The sequence below is a fragment of the Mastacembelus armatus genome, chromosome 3 (genome assembly GCF_900324485.2).
Source record: "Mastacembelus armatus chromosome 3, fMasArm1.2, whole genome shotgun sequence".
Lineage (NCBI taxonomy): Eukaryota > Metazoa > Chordata > Actinopteri > Synbranchiformes > Mastacembelidae > Mastacembelus > Mastacembelus armatus.
The window spans coordinates 15,550,226-15,568,312 of record NC_046635.1 but is presented as its reverse complement, the minus strand read 5'-3'; the positions used below and the strand labels follow the sequence as shown (position 1 = coordinate 15,568,312).

Sequence of the window (18,087 nt, the reverse complement as noted above, 5' to 3'; positions counted from 1 at the left end):
GAACCATCTCAAGGAGGATCAGAAGAAATGGACAACATGTGAGTTAAATATGAGTGTCACTGCAAAGGGTCTGAATACTTATGACCAATTTGCAAAAATTTCTACATTTCTGTTTTTTTCTGTCAAGATGGGGTGCTGAGTGTACATTAGTGAGAAATAAAAAGAACTTTTTTGATTTTGGCAAATGGCTGCAATGACACAAAGAGTGAAAAATTTAAAGGGGTCTGAATACTTTCCATACCCACTGTATGTGATTGTGTAACTGTGTTCTTGTTTTTGTGTGTAGAACAAATTGCAACCATTTTAGGGTGTGAATCACATGATGTGTTAAATGAACTGTGTTCTTTCATTGTATATCGTAGGAAATACTGATATAATATGGTAAAAACTGATTGTAGTAAATGATTCTGTTTCAGACTGTGTCTTCAACCCCCAGACTCTGCTGTTCTCAGCCACCTGCCCACCCTGGGTCTATGAGGTGGCCAAGAAGTACATGAGAACAGGATGCAAACGTGTTGATCTGATTGGCAAGAAAACACAAAAAGCTGCAACAACTGTCGATGTAAGACTGTGTATGTGCATGTGTGAGACAGAGAGGTGAAAAGGCCTTCTATGTGTGAAGGTTGCAACTTACAAGGTTGCTTGTAAGCAGGGACAGTTAAAGGAATTACAGAAGCTCACTTACATTACTATGAGATAAACAGTAATTTTCATGGATTTTGTTGTGAAGTTGCAATCAAGTACACATAAAAGTACAATGACAAATCTTCTTTTTTGTCTTTGTGTGCCCTGTCTCCTGTAGCATCTGGCAATAGCTTGCCATTGGTCACAGCGTGCTGCTGTGATAGGTGATGTAATCCAGGTTTACAGCGGCAGTCATGGGCGAACCATTGTGTTCTGTGAGACAAAGAAAGAGGCTAATGAACTGTCCATGAATGCATCCATCAAGCAGGTAGACACAACAAGGCATTACACCTGTTAATTGATCAGTGGTATTCCTTACACATAGTGTCTGTAACATCATCAAGACATGCAGGGTATTTGCTCATGAGTTGCATTCATGTGTTATTTTGTAAACTAATTATTGTACAAGTATTTAAGTGTCAGATCAGTGATTGTCATCGACTGACTGTAGTGTACCTCTTTAGCACAATTCTGGTCATTATGTGGAAAGACAGTATGGGAGGTGTTGGGACAGAGGCCACTGAACTCAGTGAACATACTACGTAAAGTTACAGTATGCGCTGCGTTCCCTCTTAGGCTAATCTTATTAAAAGAAAATGGCATTATGAGGACAAAATAAAGTATGTCATAATGAGAAAAATCATATTTTAACATCAGTGTATCTCATAAAAGGAGAAAGGTATCTACTTATAAGATAATTGGCAAGAATTTAATCTAGGTCAGGCAAAAAATTACTGTAAGGCGTGTACACGTTTTCTTGTACATGATCCCACCCCAAATTTTTTTGTGTTAAATGAAAACTAGGATTATTTGACACTGGCAATTTTGCTGTGTAAGGACCACCTTTCAGATGGAAAACCAACACCATGGTAAGGTACTCTCCCCTGTACACCTCTGCTGAATTGTTAATTTTTGGCAATTTACTACAATTTGTCGCAAGTGTGAAAGGACATACACATGCACATCAGACTATATGATGTCGCACAGGTGAAGACAGAATACATCGGCTGTGTTTAAGGGCCCTTCGTGTGTTGCCTTGAAAATTTGCCTTTTCTGAAAATTTAATCTGATAATAATAATTACAATAATAATTATAATCATTATTTTACTACTACTATTATATTACTATAATGGAATAATATAATAATTAATTAATAATTACATTTTTTTCTTTTTTTTTTTCTTTTTTTTTTTTTTTTTTTTTTTGCCTGTTTTCAGAATGCCCAGTCCCTCCATGGTGATATCCCTCAGAAACAGAGAGAACTGACACTGAAGGGCTTCAGGAATGGAGCATTTGAGGTTTTGGTTGCCACCAATGTAGCAGCCCGTGGATTAGATATCCCTGAAGTTGACTTGGTGGTCCAGTGTTCTCCACCCAAGGTGTGATGTGTTTGCAAGTAATAGAATAGAGGAAACAGTATATTTTGAAGTTAAATTTTAAACTTTGTGCATTTCTTGAACATGCCATATCTGTATATGCAGTACTGTGCAGAGGTTTTAAGCACTAAAATACACAGGGGACAAGTTACATAGTTTTATTAATTAACCCTCTGGGGTCTGAGGGGGTTTTGGGGGCCTGGACAAATTTTGACATGTCCTGACATTTGTGCTTTTTTCAGTGTCTTTTAACCCTCTGGGGTCGACGCACGCGCCGGCGCGTTTTGACGCATCTTTTTCTGATAAGGCCGAAACAAACTGAAATTATTCCGTCAATTCTGATCGTACAGATAAAAGAAGTACATCATTCAAATCTGTAAAGGGTCTAGTTTTAGTGGTATACCATCATAATAAAAACAAAACGTTGTGCTTTTTTTAAATAAGAAAAGCCGACAGGGTGTCCACTGTTCACATGTAAATAATCTCAGGTGAACCAGATAAATAAAAAGTGATGATTTGTTTTCGACTTGAATTGTTTCACTTATTGTTTCACAGTAATTTAAGTTTGTTTCGGCGTTATCAGGAAAAGATGCGTCAAAACGCGCCGGCGCGTGCGTCGACCCCAGAGAGTGCCAAAAACCTATGCACAGAACTGTGTATATGATAAACTTTCTGAAAATGTTGCTGTTTCTGTGGTTATTGTCAGGATGTGGAGTCATACATCCATCGTTCAGGGCGAACGGGCCGAGCAGGCAGAACTGGAGTCTGCATCTGTTTCTACCAGAGGAAAGAAGAGGAACAGCTACGTTACGTAGAAAACAAAGCGGTATGTGTTCTTTTAAATATGACTGAAGAATAATAACATAGGGGAAAACAAACGTGACAGTTCAGTAGTAGTTTGAGCAGCTATGAAAAAATAAGAGACAATGCTTTTAGTCACATCTGTGCTACACATGGCGTGATGATTAAACTGAAAATATGTTGGGTTCATCCAGGGTATTGCATTCAGACGAGTTGGTGTTCCCACTCCCAATGAGATCATTAAGTCATCAAGCAAGGATGCTGTCAGGTAGGTAATTCTGGAAACTGAGGTGTGCGTGCATGTAGGGGCCTAAGGGGGTTTTGGGGCCCTGGGCAAATTTTGACATGCCCTGACATTTGTGCTTTTTTCAGTGTCTTTTAAACATAATGGCTAAAGTCTGATAACACTGTAATCAGCACAAAATGGGCTACAATAATATGTGAGCAGCAAGTTTATACATGATTGTGTTTTTGAGAAAACAGTGTTTATGCATGGTTAGTGAAAAACTAAAATTTTTAAGTCACTAAAATAAGACCATAAAACACAAACAGAACATTGGTTCACAAGACTTTGGAGACCTGCATGTTGTAGGCTAAAGTGTTTACTTCACAGTGATGTGAAAGTCATCTTTTTCACTCATTCACAGTAAACAATACACTGATTTAAATTTTCTAAGACACTTTTTGTCCGGAAAGGCCATATGCAAGAGGGTGTGTCTGAGGATGAATAGTCATGTGATTTACCTGAGAAGACAAAAGACGCACTGAACGACCAGACAAAGACGTGCATAATGAGCCTTTCAGTCAATGTAGATGGGACGGATTAGTGCAGCACAATACAACACAATGAGAAGCCAAATGATCCCTTTGAGTTAAAATCAGTGTTTTTACTCTGAGGACAAACTAAACTATTTGTCTCTGTGTGGAATATAAGAAGCGCTTCTTCATGTGCATAATGCGCAGAAAAAGTGAGTAAATTCTATGATGAAGTTTGACGTTTTATGTCATTTCTCGGGGGCGTACACATATTTACTTGGTTCACCTGAGATTATTTACATGTGAACAGAGTACAAGGCGGGTGTGCTGTCCTTGGTATATGTACTGTATATAACTTTACAGCCAGATAAACTCTTCCCTAACATCAAGACTCTGAAGACAGGCTCTTCGTCCACAGGTTTATTGAAGTTGTGAGGAAAGTGTGAAACTGAAACGTACAAAATAAATTGAAATGCCCTTTCTTCCTTTTACTGTTGCTAATTTATAAATTTATCCAGCATCCTTAAATCTACTGTATACATATTTCCCATGTATTAAATTTTCTGAATCACCTTTTATCTGAACTGTATTAATGTGAACTTTAATGATCTAGGAACAGTACGCCCATTACCACGACAAATATCCATTAACAATAGCGAGGTAGATCGAGAGCAACAATCTGCTCAATCTCCTAACAATCTGCTCCATAAAATTTAACACTGTCCCCAAGTAATGATATACAATCTTAAATATAGCCACGAACGGTCAATACCTACCCACGATGCTACAACAGAAACAAGATGTATACGAATGTCACGGCATAATTTCAGCTACGCTAAACACGATACTCTCAATGTCCTGCTTACTCGCTTCCTGATTAGTGGTCACATGGCATGACTCTTACCGGAACCTAAGATTCTTAAAGGGCCACAACCAAAAGTAAACAAACCCATACAGATCAGTAGCTAAAAAAAAATAAAAACGAGAAGCATACTAAACGGTAACAAAACACTCCCCGCCTGATGTGATTACACATCACTCGAAATCGTATAACTATCCATCTACTTTTGAATCTGGGGGGAGTAGAAGCACTATCTCTGTAACAGGCCTAAGGAAAAGGGTAGAACCTCCTGGTTTGAGGACCTTGACCTCAACCTGTCGCACCTTCCCATCTGGACTAGGGAAGGTCTGTGTCACCAGCCCAAGAGGCCATTCATTCCGTGGTACTTGGCTATTCTTGAGAAGAACAACACTTCCCGGTCTGACATTTGGATGGACGTACTGACATTTTTTGCGTGCTTGCAGGGTTGGTAGGAATTGTTTCCTCCATCTGTCCCAGAATGTGTTAGAAAGGTGTTGAACTTGCCGCCACTGGCACTTATACAGATCTCCAGCTCCAAACTCGCCTGCAGGCGCAGCGACAGAGTTCACCTTTTGTGTGAGAAGAACTGCAGGGGTGAGTATGAACGAGTCATCAGGGTCCATTGTCACAGGAATAAGGGGCCTGGCATTGATGATGGCTGCTACCTCTGCCATGAAGGTCACAAGCACCTTGTGAGTAAGTTTGTCCTTCAACTGGAGGAACATGGAATCCAGAATTCTTCTCGCAAGTCCAATCATTCTTTCCCATGTTCCGCCGAAATGGGAAGCATGCGGAGGATTGAAAGTCCAAGTGCAGTTTTGGTCTGAGAGATACGTCTTCACCGTTTTGATGTCAATGTTTGAAGGTATCTTTAAATCCTTACATGCACCGACAAAATTTGTGCCACGATCTGAACGAATGTGTTTGACAGGCCCCCGCACAGCAAGAAAGCGTCTAAGAGCATTGATAAAGCTGGATGTGTCGTGGGATTCTATAACTTCAATATGAACAGCTCTTATGCTCATACATGTAAAAATTACCGCCCACCTCTTGTTGTGAGAAAAACCTCCTCTCGTCGGACGTGAAGAGACAGTCCAAGTCCAACGTTGGTAAAGGGAGGGTCTGTTGAGAGACGATCTACTGGAAGATCGGCCATTTTTTGGATGCTGAGTGGAGCTCTGAGCCGTCTGCAAGTTACACATTGATTTATGATGCTGCTCACCCTTCGTTTTTCACCAACCACCCAAAAGCCAGCTGCACGGACAGCTCCTTCTGTAAAGTGACGGCCTTGATGATGGATACGCTCATGGTGGTGTCTAATGAGCAAAGTGGCAATGTGGTGCTTGCCTGAAATTATCACAGTCTTCACACTGTCATCGAGGTTTGCACGGAGGAGACGACCTCCGACCCTCAGAAGCCCCTGCGCATCAATGAACGGATCCAGAGTATAAAGAGGACTACTTTTTGGAATCCTCTCTTGCTTTTGGATACATTTGATCTCTTGACTGTAAGCGTCTTCTTGTGCCGCTCGGATTATTATTGCTGAAGCTTTATTGGATTCCTTCTCTGTGAATTCTGCTTTGCAGTAATGCCAGCCCTTGCAAGAACTGTTTTTATTCCCAGTTGTCTTGAAATGATGAGCTATATGGATGAGGCGTGTGATTGCACCTGTTAGTGACTTCCAAGAGGAGAATTTGGCAAATCGCTGGGAACCGAGCTGCTTGGATAGTGCTTTAGTGCTTAAAGTGGACACTAGAGGACGTACCTCTGGGTCTGAACCTGGATTAACCAGATGATAAGTACTCTCAGAGGTACTTGATTCTGGGACAAGCAGAAATTCAGGTCCACTTAGCCAATTGGTGTTTTGTAAGTGGGCTGCAGAAACAAAGCGTGTTGCATGATCTGCCGGGTTCTGGTCTGTCCGAACGTATCGCCACTGATCTGGATTGGAGGACCTTCGGATACGTTGTACCCGGTTGCTGACATAAACGTAAAAACGTCTGGTCTCATTACAAATGTACCCGAGAACCACCTTACTGTCTGAATAGTAGGTTGTAGCATCAAGCTGAAGGTCCAGTTCTGCAGAAATTAAGTCTGCCAGCTCGACAGCAAGCACTGCCGCACACAGTTCAAGTCTTGGCACAGTGTGCTCGGGACAGGGGGAAGTTTGGCTTTCCCCATCACAAAGCCAATCTGATTATTTCCTGCAGCATCTGTGATTTTTAGATACGTCTCTGCAGCGATGGCTTTGGTTGATGCATCCGAAAAGACACACAACTCTCTTCTGACAGTTGCTGATGGTGAAGTCCTAGCATAGGCCCTGGGGATGGAAAGACTGGACAGTTCCAACAAGGAAAATCTCCATGAGGTCCAAACTTCCTCCATTTCCTTTGGAAGTGGAGAGTCCCAATCACCATTCACAGAAGTAAGTTCTCTCAGAATAGCCTTGCCCTGGATAGTGACTGGCGCTACAAACCCAAGAGGATCATAAAGGCTATTGATCGTGGATAAAACACCTCGCCGGGTGTACGGTTTTACCTCATCACAGACACTGAAGAAGAAACAGTCAGAACGGAGGTCCCAATTAAGTCCAAGGCTACGCTGCATTGGCAGCGTATCTGCTTCAAAGTCTAGATCTTTGAGATCACTCGCATGGTCTGTGGACGGAAAAGCTTCCATGACCTCTTTGTTGTTTGCTGCGATCTTATCTCAGGTTCGATTTTGGAGAGAACATCTTGAGTTCTTTTTAGCAAACTGACTGCAGCTTCCACTGTAGACAGGGACTTCAGACCGTCGTCTACATAGAAGTCGCGCAACACAAAACACTTCACATCAGGGTCGATGTGGAACTCACTAATCTGAACTGACTGATGTAGACAATGTATAGCCACAGCAGGTGAGGGGCTATTACCAAAGACGTGGACCTTCATGCGATAATCCACAATGTCTTTGGAAAGGTCGTTGTCTTGGAACCAAAGAAAACGTAGAAAGTTTCTGTCATCTTCCCTTACTAAAAAACAGTAGAACATCTGTTCTATGAGTAAAGGCAATGGCTTCTTTCCTGAAGCGTATTAGTACTCCCACCATTGTTCTTCTCTCTCACTCAGAGGGGGAGCTAACTCAGCATGGCTCTTTTTAAATACCTTGTCCATGAAGCTGAGGAAGTGTTCTCTCATCGCGGGCTTCCTTTCAAGGTTGCGTTTGAGAGACATAAGACGTTTCATTGCTTGTGGCCTGTTGTTGGGCAGACGTGGACGTGGATTCTTAAAGGGTAATGGCACTACCCAGCTGCTGTTAGAATCCTTTTGTAGGCCTTCCTCCATGATTTTCATGAAAGAGGTGTCCTGAATCGAAGGAGCCACCTGGTTGTCATTTTTGCTTCGCTTGAACACGGTGCATCCCAGGTGATCTGGTTCGCAGAAAGATTCATCCTCAGAATATGTTGGGCAATAGTTAGTTACTGGGTTGTCTTTGTAGGTTTCCTTAACGTGAAACACATTAGGACATGGATCGAAGAGCGTTGGGCGCTTTGGTTCTGTGGTAATTGTGTGGAAGGTTCTGATTGTTAATGGTTTGTGGACATTTCCCAGGCACACATTGCCTACAATAACCCATCCCAGATCCAACCTCTGTACATACGGCAGGTTGTATGGGCCATTCACCTGTTTACGGACTTTATGAACCCTTATAATGTCCCGACCTAAGAGAAGCATAATAGGAGCTTGTGGGTCCTGTTCGGGAATGAGGTGTGCCACAAACTTTAGGTGTGCATGGTTGCGAGCAACATCGGGGGTTGGAATCTCATCTCTATTATTACGAATGTCATTGCACTCTATAAGGCTTGGTAATGGGATGCAAACAGTTCCATCCAGAGATTCTATTTCATAGCCACTGGCCCTTCTTCCAACTGACTCCTTGACTCCCGCACATTTTTTTGCAAGCTCGCCAACATTAGGAACTCTTGGAGATACTGCTGTCTTATGTACAGAGATCACCCTTTGTTTACTGGGCTGCTGAGCTGTCTTTTCCATTTTGTAGGCTAAGTCTATCAGGGTGTCCGCGGATCCTTAAAAAGTCTTAAATTCCATATTATAAAACTAAGGCCTTAATTAGCATTAAAATGTCTTAAATTCGTGTTTCAAAGGTCTTAAAATGAAATCTAACCGACCCCATAAAGAAGATTTTAGTTTCATCTTGAAATCAATTTGAAAGCCTTTCGCGTATTTGTTATGCAGAACAAAATAGGCGGAACCGACTAAAATACGCATTTGAGGGGAGTTTATTTAACACATGCTTTCCGGCAGCTGCGTGAACTGTGGGAAAGTTTCAGCATTAGTCTTTTGCCATGGGTAAATGTAAATTTAATGACAATTGGTTACAAAACCCTAATTTTGCGCCGTGGTTAAGTCCAGTTAGTGGCAATGTGTTCGAGGTCCGGTGCAGGCTGCGCAAAAAAATTTAAAACTCGGAACAATGGGTATGAAAGATTTGGAGACCCACATGCGGTGTGAATAAGACAAAGCGGCTGCGGCAACCTGTCGGAAAACACCTGGCAATTTATTTCTGTTTTACTCAATAAATCAAACAGTGTGTAAACAGTTTATATCAATAAACAGTGTGTTATGGTAATTGGTTGTGTTGTGGGATGTTTTATTTTATTTCTACAAAATTGGTCTTAAATTTCATTCAGCGTGGTATTAAAAAGGTCTTAAAGTCTTAAATCTAGCTCTTAGAAACCTGCAGATACCCTGTCTATGTGAGAGACAAAGTTGAAGCTTAGATCATTTCCAATGCTTGCTTCTTGACTAACAAAGTTCACAAAGTAGGCGAAGGGAGGATAAGGAACGTGATTTTGTCGCTTGTACACTGAACCAACTGATGCCCACCTCTCTTGCAAACGAAAAGGTAGCTTCTGTACTATTGGATTGACACCTCTTGCAGTGTCTAAGAAGGCGAGACGTGGCAAATCTCCTTCGGCTTTAGCAGACTGAAGCTCCATTAAGAGATCACTCAATTTTGTCAGTTTAGAATAATCTCGATTGGCTATTTTTGGAAAGGCATCAATACGTTTAAACAGGGCATCTTCTATTACTTCCGTTGACCCATATGTTTGATCGAGCCTGTCATCATGCCATAGCCAATCCTGCTTGTGGATGGTTGATGTGTATTGCCCTTATCTGTTCGACATGCTCTGCAGACTCCTTGCCAAGCCACTTTAACAGGAGGTCCATCTCTTCACTGGAAGTCAGACTTAAATCAGCGATTGCAGTCCGAAAGGAATGTTTCCAGGCTCTGTAATTCTCAGGTTTGTCATTAAACTGCAGTAAACCTGTTGCCACAAGCTCACGACGAGCAAGATATCTTACAAAGTCATTTATGTTTGAGCTGCAGTCATTTGAGTTTGGAGATATGGGGTAGGGGTGTGGAATGGGATGGCCATTGCTTTTGTAGTCTGAAATGTTGCAAGGGAGTCAAATTGCTGTTCTCAAAACCAGCTTCACAAGAGTTACGAACATATTCATTTTCATAGGTGAATGGCTGTTGTGGGTTAGTATCAGATGGTTGGAAGGCAACACTAGTTCGTCGTGAAAGGAAAGGTTTAGCTTCAGGTTTAAGACGTGAAGCTGAAATGCTGTAACTTGTGCTTGGTTCTGTTTTGGCAGGGACATCACACAGCTGTTGTTCTGTCTCTCGTACTTTAGTTTGATCAATGACATATTGTTCAGTACGTTGTGTGGTTTCCAAGGGGGCAGAATTCAGACTTAGCCTGCTACTGTATTTCTCAGCGTTATCCTCAATAGCGGCTTCAAGTGCTTCTGCTTCTGCCACCACTACCTTCTTTTTATGCTGTAACATTTCCATAGAGGCCTCCACTCTGGCCTTTTGTAGCTTTAGATTAACTTCCTCTTCAGCAAAGGTAAGACGTGCTTTTGCTGCTTCTGCTCTCGCTCTTGCCTTAGCTGCTGCTGACCCAGTTGACGATGTACTCGACCGTACTGAAGAGCATGAAGCATTTGAGCGTGTCTTTAATGAAGCGGGATCGCATTACCTGCAATGAGGTGAGACAGGAGAAAACGATTGAACAAATAAACAATTGGACATTATGAATCTGTTGAACAAAATTTAATAAACATTTTTGACTAATCAAAGTAGCCACATATTGCAGATACAGTTGCACTCATTAATTTACCCTGGCACAATTTGAAAAATACTGGCCATTTTATCCAAAATATAATTGTATATGCAAAACATGTCTGCCTTTTTAAGATCATAATGAGAATTGCAAATACTAAAGATACTATTTGACAATTTCCATCCATCATGTATACTCACTTATTCCTATTTAGGGTCATGGGGATCTGCTGGAGCCTATCTCAGCTCTCTGTGGGGGAAAGGCCAGGGACAGGTCACCAGTCCATTGCAGGGCAACATAGAGACAGACAACCACAGACACACACACAATCACTCCTATGGGCAATTTAGAGTCACCATACAACCTGACATACAATTGAAACCAGAAGTTTGCATACACTGTATAAAAGGGGACACAATCTTTTTTTTCCTGTCTGTTCTTTAGGTCAGTTAAGATTACAAAAATGATTTCTATTTGCTGAATGCCAGAATAATGAGAGATTTTTTTTTTTACTTTCTTCAAAGTCAGAAGACGTGCATCTCAATAAGTCAGTATCAGTAAAAAAGTCAAGTTTATTTTTCAGTAATTCGATTGAAAAAGTGAAACTCATATACATTCATTACTCATAGACTGATATTATTGTTTTTCTGTTAATTTTGATTATTATAACTTACAGCTGATGAAAACCCCAAATTCAGTATTTCAGAAAATTAGATTATGAAAAAGTTAAATATTGGAAACACATGGTGTCACACTGTAATCAGCTAATTAACTCAAAACACCTACAAAGGTTTCCTGAGCCTTAAAATAGGTCTCTGTGTGGTTCAGCAGGACACACAATAATGGGGAAAACTGCTGACTTGACAATTGTCCAGAAATAGGGGAGATCCACAAGAAGTGGACTGCATCTGGAGTCAGTGCTTCAAGAGCCAGCACGCACAGACGTGTCACATTCCTTGTCAAACCACTCTAGAACCAGGGACAACGTCAGAGGCGTCCTAGGGGTTAAGGGTAAAAAGGACTGGAATGTTGCTCAGTGGTCCAAAGTCCACTTTTCAGATGAAAGTAAATTTTGCATTTCATTTGGAAATCAAGGTCCCAGAGGAGGAGGGGAGAGGCACAGAATCCAAGTTGCTTGGGGTCCGGTGTAAAGTTTCCACAGCGGTGGTGGTTTGGGGAGCTATGTAATCTGCTGGTGTTAGTCCACTGTGTTTTATCAAGGCTAAGGTCAGCGCAGCCTTCTACCAGAAAGTTTTAGAGCACTTCATGCTTCCCTCTGCTGACCAGCTTTATAGAGATGCTGATTTCATTTTCCAGCCAGACTTGGCACCTGCCCACACTGCCAAAAGTACCAATGCCTGTTTTAAGAACCGTGGTAACCCTGTGCGTGATTGGCTGGCAAACTCGCCTGACTTAAACCCCATAGAGAATCTATGTGAAGACAACTGACCCAACAACGCAGAAGAGCTGACGGCAGCTATCAGAGCAACCTGGGCTACCATTAGACCTCGGCAGTGCCACAGACTGATCGCCTCCATGCAAAAGGAGCCCCAACCAAGTATATAGTGCTGTACATGTTCATACTTTTAAATAGTCCAACATTTCTGTTAAAAATCCTTTTTCTTCTTTTTTTTTTTTAAATTGGTAAATATTACATATTAAATAATATTGTAATTTTCTGAGATTCTGAATTTGTGGTTTTCATTAGCTATAAGTTGTAATGATCAAAACTGAAAGAAATAAACACTTATCAGTCTGTGTGTAATGAATATATATGTTTTACTTTTTGAATTGAATTACTGAAATAAATCAGCTTTTTTTAAGATATTGTAATTTATTGAGATGCACCTGTACATTTCCCTAGTATTTGGTAGAATTGCCTTTAAACTGTATGACTTGGGTCAAATGTTTTGGGTATTCTTCCACAAGTTTCTCTCAATAATTTGCTGGAATTTTAGCACATTCCTCCTGACAGAACTGGTGTAACCGAGTGTAACCGAGCTGCCTTACTCACACGCACTTTTTCAAATTTTCTATAGGATTGAGATCAGGGCTTTGTGATGGCCACTATAAAACAGGGACTTTATGGTCCTTAAGCCACTTTATAATTGATTTGGCAGTATGCTTAGGGTCATTGTCTGTTTGGAAGACCCATTTGCGCCCAAGCTTTATCTTCCTGACTGATGTCTTGAGATGTTGCTTGAATATTTCTACATAATGTTCTTTCTTCTTGATGCCATCTGTTTTGTGAAGTGGACCAGTCCCTCCTGCAGCAAAACTGCACCTCCACAACATCATGCTGCCACCCCTGTACTTCACAGTTGGGGTCGTATTATCAGGCGCTTGCATGCTTTACTGTTTTACCTCCAAATGTGATGGTCATTATGGCCAAACAGTTCAATTTTAATTTCATCAGACCACAGGATATGTCTCCAAAATTTAAGGTCTTTGTCCCTGTGTGCATTTGCAAACTGTGCACATTTTTGCAAATCTATTTTTTTATGTTGCTTTTTAAGTAATATGGCTTCTTTCTCGGCCTTTCAGCCAATGTCAGCACAGGACTCGTTTCACTGTGGATAATGACACTCTCTTACCAGCTGCAAGCCAGCATCTTCACAAGGTGTTTTGCTTTTGTTTTGTTTTGTTTTGTTCACACCAAGCTGCATTTATCTCTGGGACACAGAACCAGTCTCCCTCCTGAGTGGTATGATGGCTGGGCATTCCCATGGTGTCTATACTTGTGTATAATTGTTTGAACAGACGAACTTGGCATCTGGAAATTGTACCCAAGGATGGATCAGATTTGTGGAGGTCCACAGTTCTCTTCCAGGTATCTTGGCTGATTTCTTTTGTCATCATGTCACACAAGGAAGCAGTGTGTTTGAGATGTGCCTTTAAATACACCCACAGGTGTGCCTCCAATTACTTCAAGTGCTGTCAATTAAACTATCAGTTATCAGAATCTTCCGAAGGCCATTATATCTTCATCTTGGGTTTCCAAATTGTAGTGCATGTAAACCTCTGACTTTGAAGAAAGTAATACAATTTTCTCAATTTGGCATTTAGCAAATAGAAATAATTTTGGTAAACATAAGCAAAAAACAAGCCATGAGATCAAAGGAACTGCCTGCAGAGCTGAGACAAGTCTGATACAGAGATGGGAAAGACAACAAAAAAATTTCTGGTGCACTGAAGGTTCCCAGGAGCACAGTGGCTTCCATAATACTCAAATGGATGACGTTTGGCAAAACCAGCACTTGTCCAAGAGCTGTTCACCTGGCCAAACTGAACAATTATGGGAGGGGGCTTTAGTAGGAGAGGTTAGCAAGAACCCGATGGTAACTCTGACTGAGATCCTGTGTGGAAATGGGACAAAGTTCCAGGGGGACAACCATCACTGCAACCCTCCACTGATCTGGGCTTTAGGGCAGAGTGGCTAGACAGAAGCCTGCTTGGAGTTTGCAAAAAAATCCCCTGAAGGACTCAGGACTGTTTAGCCTCAATTCTAAACATTATGTCTGGAGAAAAAAAGGCAGCTCTTATCAGCAGTAGTGACTGGGAGACTGGTCAGGATTGAGGGAAAGCTGAAAGGAGCAAAGTACAGAGATATCCTGAATGAAAACCTGTTCCCCAGCGTTCAGGACCTCAGACTGAGCCAAAGGTTCACCTGCCAACATAACATCCCTAAGCACACAGCCGAGACAACACAGGAGTGGCTTAAGGACAACTCTGTGAATGTCCTAGAGTGGCCCAGCCAGAGCCCTGACTTGAACCCTGTCAAACATCTCTGGAAAGACCTGAAAATGGTTGTCCATCAACAGTCCTCATTCAGCCTGACCAAGCTTGAAACCCAAGAAGACTTGAGACTGTAATTGCTGCCAAAGGTCCTTCAACTAATTACTAGTAAAAGATCTGCATACTTATGTAAATGTGATGTTTCAGTTTTTCTTTTTAACCAGTTCTGATGGAGCCACTGCTAGAGCCAAACGAATGTTTGGCTCCGCATGTATTGTGCTGCACTAATCCGTCCCATCTACATTGACTGAAAGGCTCATTATGCGTGTCTTTGTCTGGTCGTTCAGTGCGTCTTTTGTGTTCTCAGGTAAATCACATGACTATTCATCCTCAGACACACCCTCTTGTATATGGCTTTTCTGGACAAAAAGTGTCTTAGAAAATTTAAATCAGTGTATTGTTTACTGTGAATGTGTGAACAAGATGACATTCACAGCACTCTGAAGTAAACACTTTAGCCTACAACATGCAGGTCTCCAAAGTCTTGTGAACCAATGTTCTGTTTGTGTTTTATGGTCTTATTTCAGTGAGTAAAAAATTTTTAGTTTTTCACTAACCATGCATAAGACTTTTTTCTCAAAAACACAATAATGTATAAACTTGCTGCTCACATATTATTGTAGCCAATCTTGTGCTGATTACAGTGTTATTAGACTTTAGACATTAATATGTTTAAAAGACACTGAAAAAAGCACAAATGTCAGGACATGTCAAAATTTGTCCAGGCCCCAAAAACCCCCTCAGACCCCAGAGGGTTAACCTCCCAGGCTGTCTCTGTGTGGGTGTGGGAACACTATTGTGAAGTGACTAATTTATTCCACTTTAAAACTGTGACATTTCTTGGCTTCATCACAGTTTGATTAACAATGAAGCCTACTATTATTAAATGTACAACTTAGTGGCCTAGTGGTTACATAGCTTTAAAATATTGTGCCCACATGTCCTAAACAAATTTCCTGATAGCAGCCTATTAACTTTTAGAGTGTTGATAATTGATTGCTTTATTGTGTCCAGATTTTTGGACTTTGTTCCTGTCACGGCTGTTGGGTACTTCAGAGCATCAGCTGAGAAACTGATCAAGGAGAGAGGAGCAGTGGATGCACTAGCAGCTGCCCTGGCCCATATTTCTGGAGCCACAAGCCTAGAGCAGAGGTCACTACTCAGCTCTGATGCTGTAAGTTTGTAGTTAAAAACAACACACTCTTTTTTTTTTTTTTTTTTTTCCTATTTTTTTTCCCTAGTGTCTTGCCTGTGGACACTCAAACCACAGTTAGTAGATATGAGTTAGACACTTGATAATGTACTATTGTGTATAATGCGTTACCCTAATTTCGTTAATTGTTTCTCGTTGTATTTCCAGGGTTACACCACCATGCAGTTGGTGTGTTCTCAGGAGATGCATAATTTGGGTTACGCCTGGAGAACCATCAAAGAACAATTTGGAGAACAGATCGAGAATCACATTCGCCGGATGACATTCCTCAAAGGCAGAACCGTATGTAAACACACATGAGGCTTGTGTGGATTTACAATATGAATTTACATTTGAGCGTCATACTATCTTCTGATTATTTATTTTTCTGATATTTGACTTAACTGTGACTGCAAGAATACAGGTTTTCTTTGTACCAGAAATGTAGTTTATACACTCTTGATGTTCAGTTCAATTCAGTTTTGTTTATACATAGCCAATTTACAATAAAAAAATCATTTCAATGCACTTTAAGTAGAGAAGCCCAAAGTAATGCTCTTGAGCCAAGTAACATTTCAAAATGGAGAACAGAACGCAGTGAAATTTTTCTTATAACATTTTATTTCACAGTCGATTCAGAAATTATTCAGACCACCTTCACTTTTTTTATTTTGTTGTGTTGCAGCCTATTACAATTGTTTAAATTAATTTCTTTAAACTACACTCCATAATCACAAAGTAAAAGCAGAATTTTAGAAAGAAAAAACTGAAATATCACGTTTACATTTAATATATTATAGTTTTCAGAACCTTTACTCAGTACAGTACTTTGAAGCACCTTTGGCAGCAATTATAGCTTCAAGTATTTTTGTGTATAATGCAGTAACCGTTGCACACCTGGATTTGGGGTATTTTCTGCCATTCTTTGCAAATCTTCTCAAGCTTAGTTGGGTTGGATGAGGACTGTTGGATGGACAGCCATTTTGAGGCCTCTCCAGAGATATTCAACAGGGTTCAAGTCAGGGCAGCCACTCAAGCCACTCCCGTGTTGTCTTGACTGTGTACTTAGGGTCGTTGTCATGTTGGAAAGTGAACCTTTGCACCAGTCTGGGGTCCTGAGCACTGGGGATCAGTTTTTTTTATTGAGAATATCACTGTACTTTGCTTCATTCAGTTTTCCCTCAACCCTGACCAGTCTCCCAGTCTGTGCTACTGCCGATGCTGCCACCACCATGCTTCACGGTTGGGATGGATGAGGCCAAACAGTTTGGTTTCATCAGATTATAGAGTCTGAGAGTCCTCCAGGTGCTTTTTTTGCAAACTCCAAGCAGGCTTTCATGAGTTTTGCAATAAGGAGAGGATTCCGTCTAGCCACTCTGCCATAAAGCCCTGATCAGTGGAGTGCTGCGATGATGGTTGTCCTTCTGGAATTATGTCCAGTCTACACACAGGATCTCTGGAGCTCAGTCAGAGTGACCATTGGGTTCAGGGTTACCTCTCTTACTAAGGCTCTTCTCCCACGACTGCTCAGTTTGGCCGGGTAACCAGCTATTGGAAGAGTCCTAGTTGTGCCAAACGTCTTCCATTTAATTTTATGTAGGCCACTGTGCTCCAGGGAACCTTCAGTGCAGCAAAAATCGTTTTGTAGTCTTCCCCAGGAACAGTCCTCTCTCTGAGCTCTGCAGGCAGTTCCTTTGACCTCGAGGCTTGGTTTTTGCTGTGATAAGCACTGCCAACTGTGAGAGCTTCTGTAGAGAGTTATGTGCCTTTCCAAATCATGTTCTGTCCATGTACTGTATTTTCTTGGCTATAAGTTGCATCAGAGTATAAGTCGCTTTTAGCAAAAAGAGCTTTGTTGAACAGAAAAAACATATCTAAGTCACTTCAGTGTATAAGTCACATTTCTAACTAGAAAATTGCATTTCTGCGGAAGATGCGTGTGAATGCTGAAAGCTGAATGAAGCTACCCAACAAGCTGAAATGTAAAACTGGAGTTGGAAGAAAGTGAAAAAGGGAAGAAATGAAGCAATATGAAGTAGTATGAATAAAGAATAAACAGATGTGCAGTGATAAAAAGGCTGAAAGGGAAAAATGTGCTGGAAAAGAGCAAATATTAGCATTTCTTAGCTTCTATTTTGAAACCATGAAATAAAAATGCTTTTATTGTAAAAGGCTGCGTGCTGTATGAGACTCATGTTACCTTGAGTTAAGATCTGAACTTTAATTTTCAATATTTGTTATTCTTTGGAACACTGCATTAACTTCCTGTAAATAGCTGTAAACTTTTATTGTGAAAGTCTCACCTTGTCCTGGTAGCAGACACCATGGCTGATACTGAAAATGGCCTCACTTGGTGCCTGAAGCTGTATGCCAATAGGCAATGTCCGTTTTAATATTGAGTTGCTGTTTCAAGGCTTTTCTATTGAGAAAATGCTATTTCGGGGCTTTTATTTTGAAAGGACAAGGTGCTGCAGGAGACTCATGGGA

At 41.1% G+C, this 18,087-nt stretch overlaps 1 protein-coding gene across 3 annotated transcripts in view; it reads left to right on the top strand.

Annotated features, from left to right (window-relative positions):
- Positions 1 to 18,087, top strand: part of ddx21 (DEAD (Asp-Glu-Ala-Asp) box helicase 21) — a 45,605-nt gene that overhangs the window by 23,839 nt on the left and 3,679 nt on the right. For all 3 annotated transcript variants that reach the window (XM_026293702.2, XM_026293701.1, XM_026293700.1), the window contains exons 8-14: positions 417 to 562; positions 803 to 952; positions 1,903 to 2,064; positions 2,768 to 2,887; positions 3,057 to 3,130; positions 15,423 to 15,582; positions 15,769 to 15,903. In XM_026293702.2, the coding sequence (XP_026149487.1) occupies positions 417 to 562; positions 803 to 952; positions 1,903 to 2,064; positions 2,768 to 2,887; positions 3,057 to 3,130; positions 15,423 to 15,582; positions 15,769 to 15,903 (947 nt within the window). The remainder of the gene's footprint in view (positions 1 to 416; positions 563 to 802; positions 953 to 1,902; positions 2,065 to 2,767; positions 2,888 to 3,056; positions 3,131 to 15,422; positions 15,583 to 15,768; positions 15,904 to 18,087) is intronic.